Below are 26,822 nucleotides of genomic sequence, written 5' to 3'. Positions count from 1 at the left end.
TCAGTGCTCAGTCATTTATTCGCCTCTCAGATCTCAAGGAGCCTTGGTTGGTTTTGCAGAATTAGTCATTCACTCTGAACACTCTCCCAGACCAGAAGATATAATCCCCCAGATTCTGAGAAGAAACTGTCCAGGTATCAAAGACACTTGCACTGTCAAAAAGCTATCCTTAGTGAAATCACAAATGACCTCAAAAGTCAGGCTGGACAAGTCAGAACAGATACAAGAAGAGTACAAAACAGCTAAGTTGGTATGGAAGGTTAGTTGCATAAGAGACAGATAGACTTGAGGTAGTCCCGAGGGCAGGCAGTGCCACCTACTGGTCAGAGAATGTAAATTTTGTAAATTGCCTAGTGAATTCCCTCTGTCAGGTGACAAGGTGGTAGCGGTCTCCTCCTAAGCACTAGATCACCTGGAAGAAACTTTCTGGAAACTAATTATTTTAAAACATTATACCAAGGTGATTAAAGTGTTTATCAAAAAACTCAAAAAGGAGAGTCACAGACACACTCCATAGAATTTTAGAATGATCAGTCCTGAAAATGCCACTTAATTCTATTTAAGTCAATATACCTTCTTCAGAATTTCCCTGGACCTCCTTTAACAAGGAATTCAATAAACCTGTCCAAATTACAAATGAACATTTGATCTCTGGAAAGACACATGATTGACTTCATTTTTTTCATTACCACAGTTACAGTCTTACTTTGGGTTTAATATTGAGGGAAGCCTCACAAATATTCCCTATTCATCAACTCATAATATGTTGAAACTGACCACTCTTATGAATAGAAAACTGAGCAGGGAATATATTCAGGAAATTTATAATCATCTCTATAAACTCACCTCTTTGACCCACAAATTAGAATTTTTGTCTAGAAATGGGCTTCTGAGCAACATAACTTCTCAATTCATGTCTCAGAATTCAAGTATCTTAGTCTTAAAATGGTTAATGGTGATATTCCATGCTCCATGAAACCTCAAATGCTAATGACATTTTCAAACAGTAAATGGTACACAAAGCATTTGGTAATAAGCTGCTTTTAAAAAATTTGTGAAACAATGATTTAAAAAAAAACACTAAAGAACACAGCACTCACCCCTTAGTTTTCTGGAACATAAACAATAATGACTCCAGAAGCAAAATACCCACAACTCAAAGCAAAACAATTAAACCATAAAATCACTTTAACCAGATTTGAAGGATTTCAAAGCCAGTCTTCACTCTCCAAGATATGGTCAGGAACTTTCTTAATCTTTTTTTTTTTTTTCTTTTAGTTACATCAGCAAGAATTTATTATGCCAGTGACTACAATGTTTGTTTTGTTTGTTTTTAATCTAGACTTAACTATTGCCAGTCACAATTTTTTTTACTGTAAAGAATCATTAAAATCCTTTAGCGTACGGTTTGTAACATAAAATCCATAACTTAGCCATTCAAGTCCGCTTCTTGGCTTGCCCTCAGAGTACCTGTTCCCTACTCAGACTGATGACAGCAGCCAAGTGAGCCTATAGCCTTGTTCTCTGGGTTTAATCCCCTCTACAGCTTTCCTCAGTTGAGTGAGTGAGAACATTGCTCTGGTAAAGTATTAACAGGATCAAGTTGAGAGTGTCAGGACTTAAAACTGGGTTCAAATCCTGTCTGCCACTAACCAAACTTGTGCCTTAGAGCAAGGTATTTAATTTCTCTGGACCTGTTTCTTCACCTTTAAAGTGAAGATGATCGTTGCCTTCCTCAGGGGTTTGCTGAGGATTAGGTGAATTGATCTACTTCCAACAACTGAGCACACAGTGGGCACTCAATTAACATTTGAAGTTCCTTATTAGTAATTATTTTGTTAGTGTTTAATATATACCAGGCTCCATGCCAAGTGCTGGGGATAGAACAGTAAGAGATAAAAACAATCCCACCGCCAAGAAACTGATATTAAAGTGGGGAATATAGAAGAAAAATGAAACAATTTAAAATACTGATGTGTTAGGGTGAAAACAAACAAGGGCTGAAATCAAGAATACAGAGAATAAAGGGAGGAAGAAGGTCAAAAACGTCATCCCCAAAGAAATGCCATTTAAATTAATTACTTAAGGATGACAAGGACACAGTCATGCAAATAGGAGGAACAGTGCTCAGGGAAGAGAAAACAAAGTGAAATAGCTCTAAGAAAGGAAGTGCTTGGTGAAAAGTGAAAAGTGAAAAAAAGTTCCGTAACCAGAGCATACACGTGGAGGAAGTGTGGCAATGAGGTGGGCAGGGCTCTGGAGGCCGCTGTAAAGAGCCTGAAGGAGGGTGGTGTGATCCCATTAACATGTAGCAGAAAGGGTCATTTGCCCATGTCCCTGTGAAAAGTCTTGTGCTGGTACAAAAGCAAAGGCTTTCCCCACCACTCCACTAGGTGTATCCAAGGGACCATCTCTCTCTTCTCAGGTTTATATGTGGGTCACATCATTACCAAATGAAAAAAAAAAAGCCTAGAGCAGGGAACCCACAGGAATAAGCCAGAGGCCTGAGCTGATGTGACAGCCCTCCTGCTGGACAACAGTAGGCAAAACTGCATACAAAAAAGTCCTCACCAAACACTGATGAGAGAAACAAACAAGAGACGGGAAGTGCTGGTTCTATGAAAGCTGCTGGGCTCTGCTCAATGACTCAGGCTTTGACAAGGGTCCTGGGTGCTCAAACATCACCCCTGACTGGGAGTCTTACTGCCTCTGCAATAAGGAGACAGCAGGAATCTTTGGAAGGTTCTTGCCCCTGTTGGTCTAACACTCCATCTAGCTATAACAAGTCTGCAGGAAAACAAGGCACAATCTTCCTGTTGGACCTTTCTCCCCCCACCTTCCCCAACACACTCACACACATACACCCCCATAGCCTTTAGCCTCTGTGTGCCCTTTAGTAGAAGCTGAATCATCCAAAAACCAGTGCCCCTTCCCTCAAAGACAAAAATGAGCATAAGGTCAAGCCCTTCCAGAGAAGAAAAACATTAAGACCCTGACATCTTCACTTTCAAGAAAGCTGAACACTTATGTCCTGTAATCAATGTTTTCAGAGCACTCCCATTACTAGGTAAAACCTAAACTGGAGGAAGGCAAGAATGGAAGATGGAAGAGCCAATGCAGAGCCTGAAGCAGCAGCCCAGATGGAAATGAGGCATGGATGAAACAGGGGACAGTGAAACTAGAAAGAAGTAGACATTTGGGAGACAGATGAATTAGGTACAGTAGGTGAAGAAAGAAACAATGAAGCGAATTATGATGCCACTTCCTGTCAGAGAAACTTAAGGAAAATAAGACTTTAAAATTAGCTTCATCCTGAACACGTTAAAGTTCTGACACACAAGTGGAGAGGTCAAGAAAGCAGTTGATATCTGAATATAAATCTCAGAAGAGCAATCCAAAATGTTAAGATATATATCTAGGAGTTGTAACTGTAAAAATGCTGAAAGCCATGGGAATAGATGAGTCTTCCAAGAAGAGGGTAGAAAAGGGGACAGAACCCAGGTCTGGGCCTGAGGAACCCCCCATGGATAGAGGGTGGGTAAAGAAGAAGCCAGGAAGGGATGCACAGTGGAGAGGAGGGAAGAACATTGCAAGAACATGGCTGCAATGTTCCCATTTTCATTTCCCACACCTAACCTATCCTACACTGGAAACCTATAAAAATAAAATCAAATTATTTTTATAACAACTTACCTGGAAAAGTGGGTAAGAATTCAAACTTAGAGGAACTTTTTTTTTATGTTTATTTTTGAGAGAGAGCATGAGCAAACATGAGCAGAGAAGAGGCAGAGAGAGAGGGAGACAAATAATCCCAAGCAGGCTCCGCACTGTCAGCTCAGAGCCTGATGCAGGGCTCAAACTCATGAACCATGAGATCATGACCTGAACCAAAAACTCAAGAGCCAGATGCCTAACTGACTGAGCCATCCAGAGCCCCTAGAGAAACTTTTTCAAAGCTAAATTAAACTCACTGGATCTACAATTTTTTTTAATCATAAATATTATGTCAACATATTTTTGGGTGACACATAAGAAGATAATGAAGCATGAATCATATTCACTCTACCCCCTACATGAAGGAACCTAAGAGAAAAATCTACACAAGAGTTCAAGTAGCATTTTTAGAAGCTTAGCTTCTCCATAATTAAAACTACAGTACCCACTGAAGTTATTTCCATTGAGATCAATCTTATCATGCATGTCAATTCCACTCTAAAAACCACTAAGAGGATCCTCATCTACAAAACTAGAAGAGAATAAAATACATAGTAAGAGAAAGATAAATAGCCAATATTATTTGTATCAATGGGAAGTATCAAATACTGCATGTAAACTGAGACAAAACTATCACATGGGTTAATCCACAGTGCACCAATTGGGAAGTCTCCTTCTCCAAGAACAAATTCTTCTGGCATACCAAGTTACATTTAGAAAATCACCCACTTGGTGAAATTAAAAGAAATCTTACTATCATCTACAGCTTCTTCCCATACTATTTTATATCCATTTTAGCACTTACCTAATTGTATTTGAGAGCTCTTTTAGGTCTCTGCTTACCTTGACAGATGGTAAGTTCTTGAAGTCGTATCTATCATTCCTACCCAATGCTAGTCCATGACTTTCAGAGACTTCAAAGTAAAGGTCCATGATTCACTTCCATTGGAACCATCTGGAGAATGGGTCAAAACGCAGATTCCTGGACTCCACCCCAAACATATGAAATTAGCATACTTTTAAGGATTTCTAACAGCTCTGATAGGGCCTTCAAACTGCATCAAGGAGATAATGAATCCAAAAGGCATAGCTACCTAAGAGTTATAAGCTGATATTTCTTCTACTTACACTATTGTTTGGAAACTACTGCCATAAAATTGGTTGAATAAGAAATGTCACCCTGGGTAAACCTCCATCTAATAAACAGAAAAAGATTATGACTATTTTATCTTAGAGTACCCCGGCAGTGCATATCTCTTGTATTTTTACTGAATCAAACCACATAATTTTGGGATTTTCATTGAGGAAAAAATACACTGAGAAAAAAAATATACCAATGATGTATTCAAAACATAAAGACCTAAACAATTACACGTGTTATCCCCTGAATCATTCAAAAAGCCTAACATTTAAAACCCCAAATTTTTATGATAAAAACATTTTTTCATGAAAAGTTTATTTTAAGGAGTCATATTTTAAATATAAGAAAGATTATAAATTATAGCTTTACAATAATTTACTTTGATCAGTGCATGAACATTTATACAGCTATGAGTAGAAATACAGTAAACACATTTTTAAACAATATCAAAATACATTACGATTTCACATAACAGATTCCCAAAATTCAATCTCAAAAAAACATTTTAAAGAATATGTTATGATTTTTATAAAAGAGAAAAGCTTTCCTTTTCCCAAAACTGTAGAATATTTTACTTGTATATAGTCACTACTACTTACTGCACAGCAAATAATATAAGATGTATTCAAAATATAAGATGTATACTTAAAACAATCTACCAGAAAATCTTTTAAATTTCTTTTTGTTACTGCTTTAAAAAGTATCTATGGCTATACTGAAGTTTTACAGAGGCTTAATGTCTGAAATTCAAGATGTCATATTCAACTTTCAATCCTCCTGGCAGATAATAACCTAGAGTCATTTCTTAGAACTAGTTTTCAGGTAATAGGTAGGGACAGGCTGTGCCATTTGTACACTTCACAATCTTAGAAACATTTTATAACCATAACATGTGTTAGGACTTGTAATTACTCTGATGTCCCTTTCAATCGGTGTCAAGAAGATAATAAATGTGCATTTTACCCAGAGCACTAATTCTTGGCACTATAAGCTGAACAGCATCTCCTATCTCTTTATTCACTTCTAGCTTGGGTAAAACCCCCACTGTCCTTCTAACCTATTACTTCCACCAGAATAATAGCAATGCTATTAGTACCCATATATTTTTAGAGGTATCAGAGGGTGAGAGGGTCATTATACAATCCAACTTTCATATGGCGGATAACTATACTCTGTTTAAAAGAACCATTATTTTGAAACCTATTTGCAGATGAAATTCATTTTGCTACTCTGCCAGATAGGCAATGGTAACTGAAGAATGCCAGGAAGGCTCTCTCTCAACTTGATGAAGGTCTAGCAATAACATGGACCTAAAGAAAATGTGCTGTACTTAGAAAATGTCTATTTGTTAAAGTTATAGGAGGAAATATAGCAAATTAATCATTTGGCAAAATTATCTCTATTTAATCATCTGTTCACATTACAATATTGGATACGGCAGCCCCAAACAGAGGTTAACTGATTACTGCTTTTATAACTGAATTCTTAAAGAGTTTCACATAATTATATTTATGAAACATCACAGAAACCCAAAATGTACCTATTTGTAATCATCAGAATTTATACGCTTGATCAGGACCAAGCTATGTTCGAGGCTCCATCTAGCCCAACGTTCAGTCATCACATGTATTCCCTGCCACAAAGAAAACATGTGCTCTTAGTAGCCACTGAAAGATGCTGTTTTGCATGGAAGAAAATCAAGAATTAAATACCCTTCTCCACCGGGCAGGGAACCCCTACAGAACAAAAGATGATGACAGAGGTTTCTGGAAATGTTCAGAGGGACCAATGAAATAGCATGCTTAGTGAGGGGGCTGGGGGGAAGATTGGTCTCACTGTAGCAGGAGGGTAGCCCAAACTGCAGACCATGACATCTAAAAAGAGACGCTGTTCTTTTTGTTCACGGAGAGTTACCGAAAGTCACCAAGTTCACAAACAGATATATCTTCATGTAAGGGAACATAATGACAAAGAAACTGACCCTGTTATCAGCTTAGCGATAGAGGTGAGAGAGAAAGACATTTCAAGGAAAAACTTACTAGTATTAAAGTACCTGTGCACAGCTGAAGCCCTAAATAGTAACTGCCATTTAACGCCAACAGACAAGTGGAGTTACAGCTGTACATGGACCCTGGTATCTTACATATCAAAATTCTAGAAAAATCATGGTGAGTATAACCCACTTTGTGAATATGAGATTCCATAAATCACAGGGAATCAATCTTCCTGCATCCCCCAAAAAAGGAGAAACGGACATCGATCATAATGACTTATCATTTCAGATCTAACATCTAGTGACAAGAATTTTTTTGTTTAAAATGTTTCCATGGGCCTCAATGTTTTCATCTCTAAAAATATCAACTCTTGGGGTGCCTGGGTGGCTCAGTTTGTTAAGCACCCAACTCTTGATTTCAGCTCGGGTCATGATCTCACAATCTTGAGATGGAGCCCCATGTTGGGCTCTCACTGGGCATGGAGCCTGCTAAAGATTCTCTCTCTCCCTCTACTCCTCCCCTGTGCACACGCATATACACATGCTCTAAAAAAAAAGAAAGAAAGAAAGAAAGAAAGAAAGAAAGAAAGAAAGAAAGAAAGAAAGAAAGAAAGAAAAATATCAACTCTTTCTTTGTGTGTCCTTCTAAGACAGATGGTGTTAATAATTAATAGATACTTGGGGAGCTCCAAAAGAAATCCAATGAACAAGTAACAACAAATTACATCCTGAGGTGGGTCCTATTTTCAAATGATGGACAAGTACAATAAGACAAACCACATTCTATAACCTACTTTTGTTACACATTAATGAGTAAAACCGGGCTTCTGTACAGGTCTCAGATTAATGAGACAAAGAATATCAGCTTCATAGCATTAGATTTATGTGAAAGAGGAGTGGATGTCTGTACGGGTAAAGTTGTACCAGAAATCAATAGTTATCTTAGCATTAACTCAGCACGAAAAGGGAACTACTTCTGATTTCCTGGAACACAGCCCTCACGGGTTATTATTTCTGATTACCATGGCAGCACACAGCATCTTCCATACAACACTTTAGAAGAATGCTTGGTCACACCATGCTCTGCCTTATTAAATGATCTATGTTGAAACCATTCATTTCCATTTCTCCTACATCTATAACATGTCAAATAAGAGTGATAAGACAGTCATTTGCCCTCAATTTTCTCAATAATGTAAGGTTTTAGAGAAAGTATGTTAGAACTCTAAAATAATAGGCTAATATATTTTCTCAATTCCTCTGGTCCTCCTTTATTTCCACCGGGGGAAATCGATTTCTGATGCTATCTCCTCTAAAGTTTAGGGGGCTTAAAAGCATTGCTCTTTCACCCAAAAAAAAATGTTCTCAAACATAGTTATTTTCTGAGTAAATATCTTTCAAAAGAAAAGTTCCACAAGGACTATAAAAAACCTTCCCTGGAGTGCTTATAAAAGGTAACATAAACGTGGGTATGAGTGGAAAAAGAAATAATGGTTAAAGAATTGCTTTAAAAAAAAAATCAAATATAAGTGGTTTCTACTCTATCTGCCTTTTCCACCTTTCTTCCACACAAGCAAACACATAGCACAACAGATTTCACAAGTTTTTAAAAAGAAGTAATTACAAAGAAGCAAAAAGCAAGTCAATCAATCCTTGTTTTATGAAGAGAGAAAGTAGGCTATAGACATCAAGAGACTATAGAAACCTTCCTCCCTCTTACTCAGTGGATTAAAGAAACAATGCTTCTAGACCTATAGGTGGCATAATTCACACTTTGCTTCCTGAACATATCCTGCTCAGGCTGGTATAACAAAATGAAGATGCTACAAGACAAATCAAACTCTAATCCTAGTTTCACTGCATTAAGATATTGAAAATGAGCTACAGACCTATTGCAACCAATGACTTCTATGTGGAAAAGAAAACATGGGTTAATGTGGAGCAAAATCATCTCTCTAGAAATACTCCCTAAAACTTACTTTAAAAAGACTCTTGAATGAATATTTAAATTGATATTTTAGGTAATTTATCTTAAGAATAGCACATATGAAACTGCATTAGAAGATACCCAGAAACCAAAATTATATTTCAAAGAAGGTATTTCATACACATAAGACCAAACCAGAGTCCGTAACAGTGTCTAAAAACAGATCTTATGGGATTTCAAAAAAGGAAGAATGGTTCATTTCTCCAGAGATGGATCATCCACATCATAATCATTCTCGTTTCACATCACCGATGGCTCCCCAAACATCAAAGAGAAATTCATCTGGGAACGCAAAGTCTCCAAGAGTTTCGTCAAGTGCCACAGCAAATTCATCTGGATTACCTTTGTCCTTTCCAGCTTCAAACATTGTGGTAGCTATCAAAAACAATTTTTAAAAATTAATGACACATGCAACAGCATCACAGATTGGAGAAAAATGGCACCAGGAAAATTACTTTCTAAATGTAACATGCATAGATACATTTCTAGTACAAGTTATAACATTAACATTCTATCATATCAAGGTAGCAAATATATTTTTAAACAATCTGTCCCCTGCAGCCAGATTTGCAGCTGTCCTGTCCTCTCCTCCACCTTGGAGCCCAGCAGTCAGGAACTACTGCTAATCCTATGGGCGTGACAAGAGCTCCTGAAAGAAAACCCTGTGGCTAAGCCTGCTGGGAAACTCCAAGTACATCATCCCTCCCCCATCTCTTCACAGCCACTAGCTCTACCAGTACCCCACTCTTAACTAGAATGGAATCTAGTCCTCCCGGCCCCTCAAAAGAAAAAAGACAAAGGATAACAATTTGCAATGGGAAAATCAAGCTACGGAGAAGAGGAGAAAGGTATCTATCTACTTGTGGAATCAAGGTAACTTTTTCTGAGCCCCTTTCTTGTTTAAGATAGAAAGAGGAAGTGGTGCCCTTATTCTGTTTTTCCAGTAAATTACCTGGGCCCCATATCTTATGTCTGGGAACCAACATCTCCAGGAGTACATATTCCCATGGAACCTGCCCAAACTAGCTGGGAACCCACGAGGCTCAGGTGTTTTTGTTGTTGTTGTTTTTTCCCCTCAGCCCCCTATAAACACTAGTAACCAGAAAGAGACAATGTAGATGTGATATGGGACTTGGGTGAAGAACCTACAGGGAAAAAAGAAACACCAAAACTCAGCATCTCCTTTCCTCCCAGGTTAAGGTTGAACAAATCAACAGTTGTAGGATTTCTCTGAATGAGCCAAGAGGTCTGGTCTTTCAGCTAAAATCTACTAGGGCTCTTAAGAGCATTTAAGAACTGTGTCTTGCCTTAAACAGTTCTGTACTGACACAGACTGAAGGGAAGGAGAAGATCTGGCTCAAAGAAGGGCACCACAATCAGAGCAGAAGTGGGATGTGGCTGGAGTGACTCCATGCAGGGATGACAGAAGCTTCCACATGGCCAAACAACCTGGTGGCAGATGGAGAGTCCAGGTGTGGTAAGGAAGGCACGGAGGTTGGGCAGGAAGGAAGAGAAGGAGAAGACAGCAGCTACAATGATGATTGGTCACACACTTGGAGAATAATCACCTACGCATATATATTAAGAATATTGGGAGCCAGGTTTGTCACTGCCAGAAAAAGTTAAACAGGGAAAGGGGAAAACTAGAATGAATCCTGTGGAACAGAACTCAAGAGACCAATGGAGACATATTTCAATAGAGAGATTCAGACACCCAGATAGCAAGAAGCACACAAAGCACCCAGAACTTGGCTCTTAAACACCTTTCTCCACTAGAAAGAATCAGAGTTCACAGGAGAAATGGCTGATTCCAGGATTGGAGCAGGCAAAGTAAAATATGAACCAAGAGTAGCTAATCTTATGCCAGAAGGTAAGAAACCATCAACAACTGGTGAGAACATGAAAAAGACACAGAAGTCAAAGTGATAGAGACCCCATCGACCAGACCAGGGATAATTTAAGCAACAAATTAAGTGGCAATGTTAATAGATTATAATCCCATTGAACAAAACATGAAACCATAAATCCACAACGAAATGACTGATAAATAGATTGAAGGAAGGTAGGAACATGAGGAATAGGATATTTACATAGTTTCAAAATCTCTTTCCACTAAATACTTATTAAGAAGAGAATAACTTTATGGTGGAGACAATTATCAAACACTACCGTAAATCATCAATATGAATATCAGAAATAGAACAAATCAAGTCCTATGCCTCCCGATAAGATGTAATGAAAAGAATCTAATAATCCAGTGAATAAATGGGCAAAAGACACGAATAGACACTTCTCCAAAGACATCCAGATGGCCAACTGACACATGAAAAAATGCTCCACATCACTCATCATCAGGGAAATACAAATCAAAACCACAATGAGAGATCATCTCACACCTGTCAGAATGACTAACACTAACAACTCAGGCAACAACAGATGTTGGCGAGGATGCAGAGAAAGAGGATCTCTTTTGCACTGCTGGTGGGAATGCAAGCTGGTGCAGCCACTCTGGAAAACAGTATGGAGGTTCCTTAAAAAATTAAAAACAGAACTACCCTACGACCCAGCAATTGCACTACTAGGTATTTATCCACGGGATACAGGTATGCTGTTTCGAAGGGACACATGCACCCCATCTTTATAGCAGCACTATCAACAATAGCCAAAATATGGAAAGAGCCCAAATGTCCATCGATGAAAGAATGGATAAAGAAAATGTGGTTTGTTGGGGCGCCTGGGTGGCGCAGTCGGTTAAGCGTCCGACTTCAGCCAGGTCATGATCTCGCGGTCTGTGAGTTCGAGCCCCGCATCAGGCTCTGGGCTGATGGCTCAGAGCCTGGAGCCTGTTTCCGATTCTGCGTCTCCCTCTCTCTCTGCCCCTCCCCCATTCATGCTCTGTCTCTCTCTGTCCCCAAAATAAGTAAACGTTGAAAAAAAAATGTTAAAAAAAAATAAAAAAATAAAAAAAAAAAAAGAAAATGTGGTGTGTATACACACACACACACACACACACACACACACACACAATGGGGTATTACTTGGCAATCAAAAAGAATGAAATCTTGCCATTTGCAACTATGTGGATGGAAATGGAGGGTATTATGCTAAGTGAAATTAGAGAAAGACAAATATCATGACTTCATTCATATGAGGACTTTAAAAGACAAAACAGATGAACATAAGGGAAGGGAAACAAAAATAATATAAAAACAGGGAGGGGGACAAAACAGAAGAGACTCATAAATATGGAGAACAAACAGAGGGTTACTGGAGGGGTTGTGGGAGGGGGGATGGGCTAAATGGGTAAGGGGCACTAAGGAATCTACTCCTGAAATCATTGTTGAACTATACACTAATTTGGATGTAAATTAAAAAAATAAAACATATAAAACAAAAAAAAAGAATAGAGCACATATTTGATATTTCTGTCAGAGGTATAACCTGAATGCAATTCAGAAAAAAAAAAAAATCAGGCAAACCAGAATTGAGGAGCATTCTATAAAATAACTGGTTTGTACCCTCCAAAAGCATCAAGATCATGAAAATCAAGAGTGGGAAACGATTCCAAATTGATATAAAAGTAACACGATTTTCGACATGTCTTTCTATAACAGATATTATTTAGTAAAACATAAGATCTGAGTTTAGATGGTAATGATGTATCAATGTTAATTTCATGATTCACGGTTATATTGTGACTAGATAGGAGAATATCTTTGTTTACAGGAAATATGCACTAAAGTATCTGGGGGCAATGAATACCATTAATTTATTCCCAAATAGTTCAAGAGTAAAAAGTCTTTGTATTGTATTTATAACCTTCCTCTAAGTTTAAGATTGCTTCAAAAATATTTTTTATAAAGCAGTAATGAATTGACTTTCTCATCATTGTCCCCCCACCCCCCTTACCTTGCCTCAGCCCTGACCCAGAAGCTACTGCATTTACCATCAATCCAGAAACAAACACTTCAAAGAAGAGCATCCATCAGCTGGACCTGCTACTCCAGCCAAAGCATTGTGCCAAGTTCATTAAAACTTTTATATATAGATCTTAAACGATATGCAACACTAGCCAGGATACAGTGAAGCAAAGATTCAGATACACTGGCTTAACTTCGTAAGTTTGGCTTTTGAAAAACAATTTGGCAGCAGATATGATCAAAATCCTTAAAAATGTTCACATTCTTTAATCTACTAACATTGTCCACTTCTGGGAGCCTACACTTTTTTTTCTTCCAGTTTTATTGAGATATAATTGATATACATCACTAAGTTTAAGGTGTACAGTATAGTGATTTGACTTACATATATTGTAAAATGATTACAGTAAGTTAATACCCATCACACCTCATATAGATATAAAAAAAAAAAGGAAAAATTTTTTTCTGTGAGAACACTTAGGATTTACTCGCTTAACAGCTTTCCTATATGTCATGCTTCAATGTTAACTATATTGTCATCATGTTGTACATATATCCCTAGTACTTATTCATAACTGGAATTCTGTACCTTATGAAAACTTTCTTTCAATTCCCTCTCCTCTCTCACCTGCCTCCAGTAACCACAAATCTAGTCTCTTTTTCTAGGAGTAGGAGAGAGGAGGTTTCTTTGGGAGGAAGGGGTCTTTACTGTGTGGTTGTTGGCTTTTTTTTTTTAGATTCCACATATAAGGGAGACCATACAGTATGTATTTGTCTTTCTCTGTATGACTACTCCACTTAGCATAATGCCTTGAGATCTGTCAATGTTGTACAAATGGCAGGATTTTCTCTTTTTACAGCTGAATATATTCCATGGTGCATATATACCACAACTTCTTTATCCATTCATCTTGATAGGCACTTAGTTTGTTTCCACGTCTTGGCTATTGTGAATAATGCTGCAATGAACATGGGAGTGCAAGTATTTCTTCAACATAGTGTTTTTATTTCTTTTGGATATACAGGAATCTAACTTCTTTAAAAATCTTACAAACAGAAAGATGCCTGGGTGGCTCAGTCGGTTGAGTGGCTGGCTTTGGCCCAGGTCATGATCTCGCAGTTCATGAGTTCAAACCCTGCGTCGGGCTCTGTCCTGACAGCTCAGAGCCTGGAGCCTGCTTTGGATTCTGTGTCTCCCTCTTTCTCTGCCCCTCCCCAACTCATGCATGCGCACGCACGCACTCTCTCTCAAAAATAAATAAAAACAGGGGCGCCTGGGTGGCGCAGTCGGTTAAGCGTCCGACTTCAGCCAGGTCACAATCTCGCGGTCCGTGAGTTCGAGCCCCGCGTCGGGCTCTGGGCTGATGGCTCAGAGCCTGGAGCCTGTTTCCGATTCTGTGTCTCCCTCTCTCTCTGCCCCTCCCCCGTTCATGCTCTGTCTCTCTCTGTCCCAAAAAAATAAACGTTAAAAAAAAAAAAAATTTTTTTTAAAAAAATAAATAAAAACATCTAAAAATCTAAAAATGTTTTTTAATCTTAAAAACAGAATTTAGAGGGGCGCCTGGGTGGCGCAGTCGGTTAAGCGTCCGACTTCAGCCAGGTCACGATCTCGCAGTCCGTGAGTTCCAGCCCCGCGTCGGGCTCTGGGCTGATGGCTCAGAGCCTGGAGCCTGTTTCCGATTCTGTGTTTCCCTCTCTCTCTGCCCCTCCCCCGTTCATGCTCTGTCTCTCTCTGTCCCAAAAATAAATAAACGTTGAAAAAAAAAAATTAAAAAAAAAAAAAACAAAAAAAAAACAAACAGAATTTAGCATACAAATGGACCTAACAGTATCAAACACAAAACCTAAGATGCAGAATCATTAAGTTCTCTCTGCACAATGAATTCTAGTAGATGAAATACTTGATGAAATATTTTGAAATCATTTTTAAACAGTATTTATTATTAGAATAACTCTAATAAGCTGGGGATAGTTTTTCATCTTAACATTTACTGAGAAAGCAACATAAATTTTATATTACAATCACAACTACATTTTTACAAAATCTCTATATAGGATGGATATGGAGAAGTAGGTGATGAAGAGATTATAGTAAATTAACAGAATCTTTTAACTCCGCTATATGTCTGAAAATCCTAACAAAACATTAGAAAGAGGACTTCTACACAGACAAGGGAAAAATACTTAAAATACAGTAGACACAGTCAAACTGGAGAGAAAGATTGTTTTTTAAGTTAAGAAAAGTGGAGAGCTTCCCTGAGCATGCATTTTCACACAGAGAAGCCAAGGGCTCAGGAAACAGTACTTTACTGATATTCCCCCATAAACCTGGAGGGTTCTCGCTGTGTCTCTCTTCTCCTTAGGTTTTCTTGCCTTGGCGATTTTAGCCACAACCATGACCTTGCAGAAAAATCCTAAACCTTTACTTCCATCCCTGACTTCTCTCATGAGTTCCAAATACCTGTTACTGAGTAAGTGGTAGACAAGTCTTCCTAGGTGTTCTGTGAGTAAATCAACCAGCATGTCCAGAAACCAAACCTCCTCCTCCCTTCTGAAGAAATTGCTACTCTTTCTACTGTCTCCACTGTCATTCGTGGTGCACACATTCTCCCCGTTACAGCTCTCTTCTTGTGCCTGTGGACCACACATGCCTCCCCTCAGTTGCACCTCTGCACTCTGCTGTACTCTCTGATCTGCTCCTTTACAATTCACTCCCATGGCCACCCATGTTGTTTCCTTAACCTCCAAGTCCGGGCAGCACCATCCCCAGAGATACAATAGATTTATCTTCCTAAAGCACAGTGTGGATCCTATTAGACAATGAGACAAAAGGACCAGAAAGCTCCTTTCCATCTCAAAGACTGTCTGCATCATTCCCATATATAAAAATACTCCTTGGGTCACAAGTGCTTACTTACAAACACCAAACTCTAGTCTGGCATTCTCATCCAAAGCACCCTTGGCTCCACTTCTCTACACTAACGCTACGCCCTAATGAATCTGACCACTCAAACCACCACCATCCCTCCTTCCTGCCTTTACCCAGGATAACCTACTCCTAATCACCAGCTCCACTGTCAGAATCCTTTCTCTCCTTGGAGGCTCCTTCCTCCAGGAAGTCCCATGTCCACAACTGAAAGTGATATCTGCATTCCCCAAAGCCTTCTGCCAGTGCCCCTCATATTTGAATGTGCAAGCAAATTGCCTGGGACCTTGGCGAAATGCAGGTTCTGGTCCAGAAGCTCTGCTGCAAGGCCTGCGAGTCTACATTTCCAACAACTGACAGGTAATGCCAGTCCCCAGACCACATGTTGAGTGATAAGGTCTTACAGTGCATATTTAACATTGCTCTGTATTGTCATCATTTCCACCTCTGTATCTTCTCTCCTTTTAAGACAATAAACTCCCAACAGATCTTGAATAGCTCCTGAGTCTTTCATGCCCACAGGAATTAGTTCAGTGTCTTAGACATAGTACATGCTGGTAGGTGCACAGGTACAGGCGGAGGCTTTGTAATTACACTTAAGAAATTTTTTAAGGTTTATTTATTTGATAGGGACAGAGAGCAGGAGAGGAACAGAGCAAGGGAGAGAAAGAATCCCAAGCAGGCTCTCCACTGTCAGCACGGAGCCTGACACTAGGCTAGAACCCATGAACCGTGAGATCATGACCTGAGTCAAAACCAAGAATCGGGGGGCGCCTGGGTGGCTCAGTCGGTTAAGCATCCGACTTCAGCTCAGGTCACGATCTCGCAGTCCGTGAGTTCGAGCCCCGCGTCGGGCTCTGGGCTGATGGCTCAGAGCCTGGAGCCTGCTTCCGATTCTGTGTCTCCCTCTCTCTCTGCCCCTCCCCCGTTCATGCTCTGTCTCTGTCTCAAAAATAAATAAACGTTTAAAAAAAATTAAAAATAAATAAATAAATAAACAAACAAACAAACAAACAAGAGTCGGACACTTAACCAACTGAGCCACCCAGGTGCCCCTACACTTAAATAATTTTTACACTGGCACAGGTAACATGCATTGGAGAAAGCAAAGCCCAGAACTCTGGTCCTGTAGCCAGGCTGTGAAAGAGTAAACAAAACCTGAAGTATTGTAAAAGTAGGACTCGAGTTTAGAATTTTGCTTAGTCTACCATTTTAAATATTTCTCAGACTCCACACACAGCATCTATTGAGACCGTTACCTGAAGATTTTACTACCATTTGGGTCAAATACAACCTGACTGAGGAAGAAAGAAGATGCACACAGAAGATACAAGAAAATCTACACACCATTCAGAAACAGAAACTAACAATGTAGATAAATGATGCTCTTAAACCGGGGACACAATGACAAGGATCAGATGTTCCCCGACAATGAGTCAACCAAGCTGTCACACACATACACATACCCACTTGACTATAAGAGACAACTTGGCACATGGCTGTTTGACACCTCAGGAAGCTCAGCAGCATTGTCTAGGCCACTGAGCCCAGGAATGATATAGTCTCAACCTTGCCCACTCGGACTTGCAACCTCTGGTTTAAGCTCCTTAGTTACAAAATGAGAAAAATGATGGTCTAAGATGCCCATACCACAACTTCACGATCCCAGCTGTATAATCTCACTCATGCACTCGTGATGGCACTGCAGAAAAATAAAACTTCCGCCCTAACTACAGTCCCAGAGTTGGTCAGACCTCCAGTTATGCAGTCCTACCTCTATCATCACTACTACTGTTACTAGTAATAATTACCAGTGATTACTGCTAAAAATGGTAATAGCTATACCTATGATTTATTATGTAACAGGAACTTTATACATATTATTTAATGATCCCACAGTTCATGAGTTCAAGCCCCACGTTGGGCTCTGTGCTGACAGCTCAGAGCCTAGAGCCTACTTCTGTGTCTCCGTCTCTCTCTGCCCCTCCACCAACCCCAGCGCTCACGCACGCATGTGCTCTCTCAAAAATAAACATTAAAAAGATTTTTTTTTAATTTATACATATGATTTAATGCAATGTGTTAGCAACCCGATAAGGTTTTTATTTTACCCTTTTTATAAAAATGTGAACATTAGGCTCAAAGTTTAATAAATTTGCCCAGGAGCTAAAGCATCAAACTAATGAAGTTAGGACTCATACTTTCTGTGAATTCACGATTTTTGTGCCTCTCAAAGGACAGTCAACAAGCATTTACCAAATATTTACTCTAGGAGAGCTACTGTAGTAGGAGTAGAGATTAAAAACAAAGTATCAGCCTTCAAAGAACTCCTGGTATGGTAGAAATAACAAAAATATCAATTAGGCAGTTTCACTGTTGTGTTAGAAACACTATATGTAATACAGTGTTTCATAAGTCTTTTTAAAAACACAGTAATTTGCTGTATGAATTTTCAAAGAAATTAAGAATGGAGCATGCACTAAAACATGTATGAAATCTGGCTAATGAATAAAGTATAAACATAAATTTTCAACATCCTTGCACGAAAAGTAAACTAGTATAATTTTATCTTTTTTGATTAAAAACTATCTTTAAAAGAAAAGCAAAATGAAACTCAAGCAAAATGAAGCACTTTTTATAAAGTTATATCACATTAACGTGACAGCTACTAAAATATTTTTTGTCTGTAACATATCTGCAATAATACTTAACACCCGAATACTATCTGGGAGAAAAAAAAATTGTACTGAAAGAGTCGAATTGTTAGACTACATATAGCAGCTAAGTGCTGCCCTCTAGTGGCCATTTTGAAAATATCTTTATATCCTTCCCACAACTGAATTTAACATCATTTATTAGCAACAAACTTATTTTGGTACTATAGGTCAATCTACATTTTCCACTAAGTTTTTAAATACTTAAAGCTTTTAAACATAATATATTATTTCAGATGAAAAATCCTGGTATCAAAATCCCAGAACTGAATCTCAGCTCAACTTGTTAGCTGACTTTGGGTAAGTTACCAAACTTCTCTACATCTGTTTTCAAATCTATAAAATGACACATAGCAGTATTAAATAAAGATGTCATAACCACTGTTAGCCATTAAACCTGTACTTGTATTTCCTTCAATTGAGGGTCTTTAGCACTTATTTTCCTTAAGGCTTTTCATAAATAATCCATTTCAAGCAACTCAAGACAGGAGTTAAACATCAAAAACACAACCAATGTTGAATATGGTTTCTTATTAATGAAAATCTATTTCATTGGCTTTATCTGAGAAGGATGACTTTCTATAGTGTTGTTTTGAATTCACTGAATAAAATCATAAGAATATAATTATCTCTATTAAAACAACATTATTGTATATTTTTAAAAGAAGAAATATTTTATGAGAAAAAATTACTTAGAATCTATCATTCAAATTTCCTTTCCACACATTCCTGGATCCCTTAATAAATCAGAAGTCCTAAAATTCTGACATTGCTAGGGTGATCTCCAAACTCCTAAATCAGTATCAGAACATATTGTAGTTGTATATATAATTTACACAGTTGCCTTAACTTATATGAAACTTATAGGATACAACTTTTCATTAAGTTAGGTCAATCACATATAAGGCGTCACAGGACTCAAAATCTTCCAGACTCCATTCTCCCCTAAGGATAACATTCCAAGGCAACACATATGGGCATTGGGTCAGTTGAAAAGTCATAATTCACAGATTAACTTTATAACCAAACAAAGCACTGTCTCCTTCGGGGTTACTTCCTAAACTCATTTCAATTATTTTCCATTTTCAAGTGGTAAATACATCCCAATGCTTCTTGAGGATAGTGTTTTGGTTTTAGATTTTACTGCCATATTACTTTTTTCATTTTTTAATGTAAATTTATACTAACAACTCCAGAGTAACATGATGTCACTGCAATTTTAAGACTTAACATTTCTGAATGCTAAGAACACTGAGAATAGCAAGCAAATATATTCATTTGTCTGTTGAATCAGTGTCACAATTGTGATTTGTACTTCATGCTAATCATATCTGAATAATGACAGAAATTCCTAATTTAACAATGGTTTACATTCTTCAAATAATTACTTTCCTTAAACTTTACCTCCCTAGATGACTGATCACATTGGTAATCATGTATAATGATAATGACTTTCCATGTCATTGGAGGAATTTGTTACAGATGACTAACTTTACAATGGGATTACAAGTTAATTTACAAGGAATTTGTGAGCAATGTTTAGTGCACTGAATTTTTCAGAGTAAAAGAAACTGATTCCTAAAGAACTGCTTAATTCATTCATAATTACTCCACTGTCCAATTGTTCTTCCATGTATACTTGTATATATTTAATAACAAAAGAGCAAAACTTCTTTATTCCCAATTTATACCTAAGTAATATAAGGCCTGTACCCAAAAAAAATTTTTTAATTTTTGAGAGAGAGAGACAGAGACAGACAGCACGCACACACGCATGAGTAGGGGTGGGACAAAGAGATGGCAAGAGAATCCATCCCAAACAGGCTCTGGCTGTCAACACAGAGCCTAAGATGGGGCTCAATCTCATGAACCACACGGGATCATGACCTGAGCTAACCAAGAGTAGGACGCTTAACCAACTGAGCCACCCAGGCACCCCTGGCCTATTCCCAAAATTAAGTTCTAAAGACAGTTTTAAATTCTCCCCTGTGAAAAGTGTGGTTCTCCTAAATTTGAGTTCATCAAGATCTAGCATTGATATGCTAGTTTCTGAATAGTATAATATTCAGTTATATGGTTTGAAAACTTCTCAGCTTCTCTTCTCAATAGAGATAGAGATTATTTTTCCAACAATAAGAGCACTGCCATTTCTAAATCCCCTTTGTCTTCATTTGCATAATTTCCATAGACCTACCTCACACAAATCTGTTTTTCCAAATGCAAAAAGGTTGAGAAAAATTTTAAGACCCTGGCTTTCTATAGGATAATTTCACCTTTAACTTCTTGTCTGTGTGGAGCAAGTATCTATTTCATGCAAATTTTATATTCTGAACCAAGGAACTAAAAAAGAATATCAATTTTTCTTAAGTTACAGGCAGCATCTGTATGTCCAACACAGAAATTTTGTTTTAGGTCAGACAGGCAGGAAAAAATAAGAATAGACTCTACAGGAAAAAAGGAAGGTGAGTTAAAGTAGAAAAGGAAGAATGAGTTTCAAATACTCTACCTGAGCTACAGTAAAACACTTTACTTGGCAGCAGGTAAACATAACAGTCCAAGTCTTTGGCTTAAAAAATTTTATTAAGTAGCTGATCCAAACAACACGTGTGTGCACACACACTCACACACCGATGCATATAGACACAAACCACATCACCACAGTGTGCATTACTCTTTCGTCATCCAGCACCCATCTGCCCTTCTCAAAGGCACATTTTCCTGGCTTCTACATGGGAAAGGCCAGGACTTTGACGAGCTCAACCCTAGTATTCCAGTCACTCTCAGCTCCAGAGCTGGAGCATTTGACTCAGATCTAACCATCCTGCCCCCTGCACCCAAAAACTGCTGCCTCAGTGACCCAATCAAGCCAATCAGAGTCAATCCTCAGCATTTTGTTCGAATGACTTGGAAAAGGTCTTCCCTCTTTCCCATCATGCTTGACACTAAGTTGTAGAGGATGAAGCCATGGCCATCATTTGGACTCCATGAGGGAGGGCCTGAAGTTGCCAGAGGACACTAGGTAGGGGGGCCTAAAATGCAGCCCCAAATGAAAAGAAGAGAAACCACATCCTGGTTCTAGCCTAAGAACTCCAGGTCTAGCCATTCTTGAAGCCAGGATCTATCTCTAGATTTTTCAGTTATAAGAACCAAACATGTCCCCCCTTTTATTCCTTAAGTCAGCTGGAATTCAGCTTGTTGTTGCTTTGTTATTTGCAATGGATAGTCTTACTTGACAAATCAAAACCCTGATATCTTAATGACGACACAAGAAATACACAGAAATTGAACTGCTCAACTGCCCTTATCAGTCATACGCCAGGCATGTCCTTCCTCTTCAGATTTCTGATCCATTGTTCACAGGGTCTCAGTAATTGTATTAAGTGTGCACAACTTCGATATCCCAATATGCAATTTAATTGACACAGATCTGTAGCAAAAACATTTCATGTGTCCTGTAATGAAACCTGTTCACATATATATATTAAATCCATAAAGCAAGCCTATGAAGGAAGGCTGTTATTACAGTTTATAGTTTGTAGATTAAAAACTTAAGTTTAGAAAAGTCGACTTGAGTCTTAATGCCTCACAGCTAGTAAATGGTAAGGGTCAGGTCTTTTCATTATTCTTTTATTACATTTTCATTATGTTTTTCTTATTCCACAAATAATTTTTATCATGAAGTATAAATGCAGGACATAAATAAGCACTAAATTCCATCAAATTAAGAACTATAAGACTTTTCAAAATAGTATACTCTTACCTAACTCAGGGTCTCGAATTCCCATGTACAATTCAAGAAGATCATCAATCTTCTCAACTGCTCTTGTTTTGGCTTCAGAGGGCTTTATCAAAGACAAGAGAAAGAAGATACTATTTTATATAAAATCTCTTGAATGTTAAGGGAAGGTAAACTCTGATTTGGAGCCAGTTCATGGTTGTGTCCATCAGCTCATTTGAGTGGAAATCTATCCCCGATGTGCTCTGTAATGCAATACAAATCAATACAGTAAATACTTATTTTTAGTGTCAGCGTTAAGTGCCATGGATTCAAAGGAGAAACAGAACACAGTCTCCAAGTAGCTGACAATCCAGAAAGGGAGACAACTGTGAAAATAAATATGTAATAATAAGGAAAAATTTTAAAGGATGTAAGAGGCATCACAGACAAGGTAAACTTAAATCTCTTAGAAGTCACAGAGGACTTGAAAAAAGGTGACTTAAAAACTGTGTTTTCAGGGGTGCCTGGGTGGCTCAGTCGGTTAAGCATCTGACTTTGGCTCAGGTCATGATCTCGCTGTTCGTGAGTTCAAGCCCCACGCCAGGCTCTGTGCTGACAGCTCAGACCCTGGCACCTGCTTCTGATTCTGTGTCTCCCTCCCTCCCCCCCTTCCCCTCCCTGCTTGCTTGCTAAGAAAAAAAAACTGTTTTCAAAGATAAACTGGTAGAAGATAAGCAGGAGAGGTTACTGCAAATAGAAGTATTGCAAATACGGGCACCTGGCTGGCTCAGTTGGTAGAGTATGTGACTTGATTTCAGGCTTGTGAGTTCAAGCTCCACGTTGTATGTAGAGATTACTTAAAAACAAAATCTTAAAAAAACTATTGCAGGGGCGCCTGGGTGGCGCAGTCGGTTAAGCGTCCGACTTCAGCCAGGTCACGATCTCGCGGTCCGGGAGTTCGAGCCCCGTGTCAGGCTCTGGGCTGATGGCTCAGAGCCTGGAGCCTGTTTCTGATTCTGTGTCTCCCTCTCTCTCTGCCCCTCCCCCATTCATGCTCTGTCTCTCTCTGTCCCAAAAATAAACAAACGTTGAAAAAAAAAAATTAAAAAAAAAAAAAAACTATTGCAATAGATACGCAAAGTCTATGTGAACTCAGAGTCTGATAAAAAAGAGTATACCCAGACAGGACTTGGTCTTAGGGGTTCCTGTGTGCCATGAAAAGGGCTTTGGTCCTCATCATGCAGATGAAGGGTCTCCAAACCTTTTAATGGCTCATCCCCAGGGTAAAACATTTGTGAACATACACTCTTACTATTTTTTATTTAATTTTACTGTATTGTTGAAATAACTTTCTGGGCCCAAGATGGAGCCATGCTGTCCAAAGTGTCATGTTATCTAACTTTCTTGTCCCTGTAAATACTATGCTTGACCAGAAACGCAGTATAATCCAGTCAGCCCACCCCCAAATATCAAGCGAACTCTAGGACTCCTCACACCAAACAAGATTGACTAGCCCCAGACAATCAGAGATTTTCTATTTCTCTCTTATTTGTTCTTTAATCTTTATCCTACAAATCTTGTCATCTAACCCATTTTGCAATTGTCTGAAAGGGGACTGTCCACTTCATGAATAAAGTTTGTATCACCTAAATTGTCTTTAATTTTTTTTTATTTGTGGCATTTTATTTTTATTTTTTTATGTAAGCTCTACACCCAATATGGGGCTCAAACTCATGACCCCGAGATCAAGAGTCACATGCTCTACTGATTGAACCAGCCAGGCACCCCTTCTTTAGTCATTTTTTCACAGTATGTATCTTTCATAAATACATGTATTACTATATTAATGTATTATATACATTATGAAATACACAGAAATGTTATAAAAGGAGAAGATGCTGAAACAATAGTTAATTTTTATGTATTAATGGTACCAAAATATTTTTGTTCTTCCTAAAATTATTAAAGGTTAGAGTGAAAAACATGATTGGATACATTATTCTTTGAAAATCTTGGTTTAACGTTGGCAAAGTTTGTTTCTACATTCAGTTTATTTCAATACTTGGTCTTAATGGCTTCATAGCTAAAAAAGAAATTACCCAAAGATGTAAAATAATCAACTACTGGTACAAACGCAGAATTCAAGATTAGATTGTAAGAAATTCATAATGCTTTTAAGACAGTTATAAATATATGTTGCTTTGTGTTCTCCAAACTTATTAAAAATACGCATTTTATTACAAATACCATTTTATTTTTATTTCCTTGAGGATATTATCACAACTTTCTCATGTTCTTATTTATACGAACTAAGCCTTAGAAAAACAGGTACAATATACCACTCTTGCCTTCTTTATGGTGTATTTTGGATGCGCTGTGTAAATCAACAGTCCATGCAAAGTAACTTGGGTGTTCACCTTTGTAGCCAGCCAGCCATATTGTTAAGTTTTGTAACAAGTATCACTACTTCTCATACACAATTTTACCATTCCACCCCCTAAATAGCTCTTGATCTCATCACCTCTTCCCCACTCACATTCTGATTGTCTGGGTTTAGCCCTCAATTTTTTCATATTTGCAGAAGTTTCCTAATTTTTCTCCCTGCCTGCAATCTTCACCCTCTCAAACCCACCCTGCTCAACAACCCATCCCTTAGAACCAAGGGATTTTTCTAAAACACAAAACTATATTGCTCTCCTCAAAATATTTTTTTTTAACGTTTATTTTTGAGAGAGACAGAATGCGAGCAGCGGGGAGGCATGGGTAGCCGAGACAGAGGGAGACACAGAATCTGAAACAGGCTCCAGGCTCTGAGCTGTCAGCACAGAGCCCAATGCAGGGCTCAAACTCATGCATGACCCATGAGATCATGACCTGAGCCGAAGTCAGACACTCAACCGACTGAGTCATTCAGGCTCCCCACTCTCCTCACAATTTTTAAATGGCTTCCCCAATTCCACAGACCTTTCACATCCTGACCCAGGCCTCCTCACCCCCCAACCAGATCCCTCTAGCACCCCCAAATCCCAATCCCATGGATGCTTATAACATCCCAAGCCCATCATTTTTTCAGGCCTAGAATACTCTTCTCCCCATCTTTAACCAACTCAACCATTTCTTTGGGATAGAAATTCCCTCCCACCTCTCCCTATCCCTGACAGCAGCTGATCAGCTCTCCTCTGACATTAACCCTATTCCCTAGTTTTTAATGGCTTCTTTCAATACTTCTCTCCCTTTAAAAGAAAAACAAGGTTTTTATTCATCTTTGTATCACCAGCACCTGGACTATGCCTGTCTCAAGAAACACATACCAAATAATTTATGAGGTATGCAGGTGGAATATCTTCCACACTTTTCAGAATCTGTGCTGTTATAAGGAGGTGATTTGTTTCAGATCTATAAATTCTTTAGATCATAAGTCCTTTGCACCAAATTTAACATTAGCAACAAACTAGCCTTTTCCTTTGAATTGGGCTATTTTCAATTACTCTATTTAATGAAATAGGCTATGAAAATAGGAATGGAGTTTTAAATTTTTTTAACATTTATTTTTGAGACACAGAGACAGAGTGCATGGAGGGGAGGGACAGAGACAGGGAGACACAGAATCCTAAGCAGGCTCCAGGCTCCAACTGTCAGCACAGAGCCCAACTCAGGGCTCGAATTCACGAACTGTGAGATCATGACCTGAGCCAAAGTCAGACACTTAATTGAGCAACCTAGGCGACCCTAGGAATGGAGTTTTAGAAGTTTATCTTCAAATGAATCTTTCGTACCTCCCCAGACAGATCTTCGGCTGCTCCTTTTCATCCCAACACCTTATGAACAGCAGGTACTCAACAAATACTAATTATGTTAACTAAGCAAAGATGACGCTCCTCCTGAAGTCACATCGAGTTTTCTGCCTGCCTCTGACCCCTTTGCAAGTGGTTTTAAGATCTGTCCTTTGGGGGCGCCTGGGTGGCGCAGTCGGTTGAGCGTCCGACTTCAGCCAGGTCACGATCTCGCGGTCCGGGAGTTCGAGCCCCGCGTCAGGCTCTGGGCTGATGGCTCAGAGCCTGGAGCCTGTTTCCGATTCTGTGTCTCCCTCTCTCTCTGCCCCTCCCCCGTTCATGCTCTGTCTCTCTCTGTCCCAAAAATAAATAAACGTTGAAAAAAAAAAATTAAAAAAAAAAAAAAAAAGATCTGTCCTTTGTTCCTCACAGCCTGGACTAGAAAGCAGTGGGCATTCTCCTGGCTCCCCTTGCCAGCTCCCTCTCACTGTCTTCCACTCTCTTCCAGATTCCTCTTCTACTCAGGTTTGTTCATTCATGCAATAAACATTTACTGGCCTTCATCAATGTGCCCAAGGGTGTGCTGGACACTGGGGGCACCTGGGTGGCTCAGTTGGTTAAGCATCTGACTTAGGCTCAGGTCATGATCTCAACATCTAGGAGTCTGAGTCCACTTCAGGTGACCCCACCCCACTTTCTCTCTCTCCCCTTCTCTGCCTCTAACTCACTTGCACCCTCTCAAAAAAAAAAAAAAAAAAAGTGCACAGGACACTGGAAAAGTAAAAACTCAGAACTACCAGATGTCACTGCCATGAGTTTTTCACATACCTCCTCAAATCTCATTTGTAAAATACTTTTGGCTCTCCCCGGTCTCTTCCTTGCCCCTTGCATCCACATCAATCCTTTCATTCACTATCCAAGACCAAGGTACCTGAC

General features: G+C 38.8%; 1 protein-coding gene across 1 annotated transcript in view; it reads right to left on the bottom strand.

Moving 5' to 3' along the window:
• Positions 1 to 5,038: 5,038 nt before the first annotated feature.
• The window catches only part of GIPC2 (GIPC PDZ domain containing family member 2), an 80,998-nt gene continuing 59,214 nt past the window's right edge, over positions 5,039 to 26,822 (bottom strand). Inside the window, exons 4-5 of the mRNA XM_086717369.1 lie at positions 22,156 to 22,237; positions 5,039 to 9,210 (exon numbers count right to left, since the gene is read on the bottom strand). Of these exons, the coding sequence (XP_086573495.1) occupies positions 9,065 to 9,210; positions 22,156 to 22,237 (228 nt within the window). The 3' untranslated portion in view covers positions 5,039 to 9,064. The remainder of the gene's footprint in view (positions 9,211 to 22,155; positions 22,238 to 26,822) is intronic.

This window comes from Puma concolor, chromosome C1 (genome assembly GCF_028749965.1).
Source record: "Puma concolor isolate L17-30 chromosome C1, mPumCon1.1.hap2, whole genome shotgun sequence".
Lineage (NCBI taxonomy): Eukaryota > Metazoa > Chordata > Mammalia > Carnivora > Felidae > Puma > Puma concolor.
The sequence above is the reverse complement of the archived record's forward strand: the minus strand, read 5'-3'. Positions and strand labels throughout refer to the sequence as shown.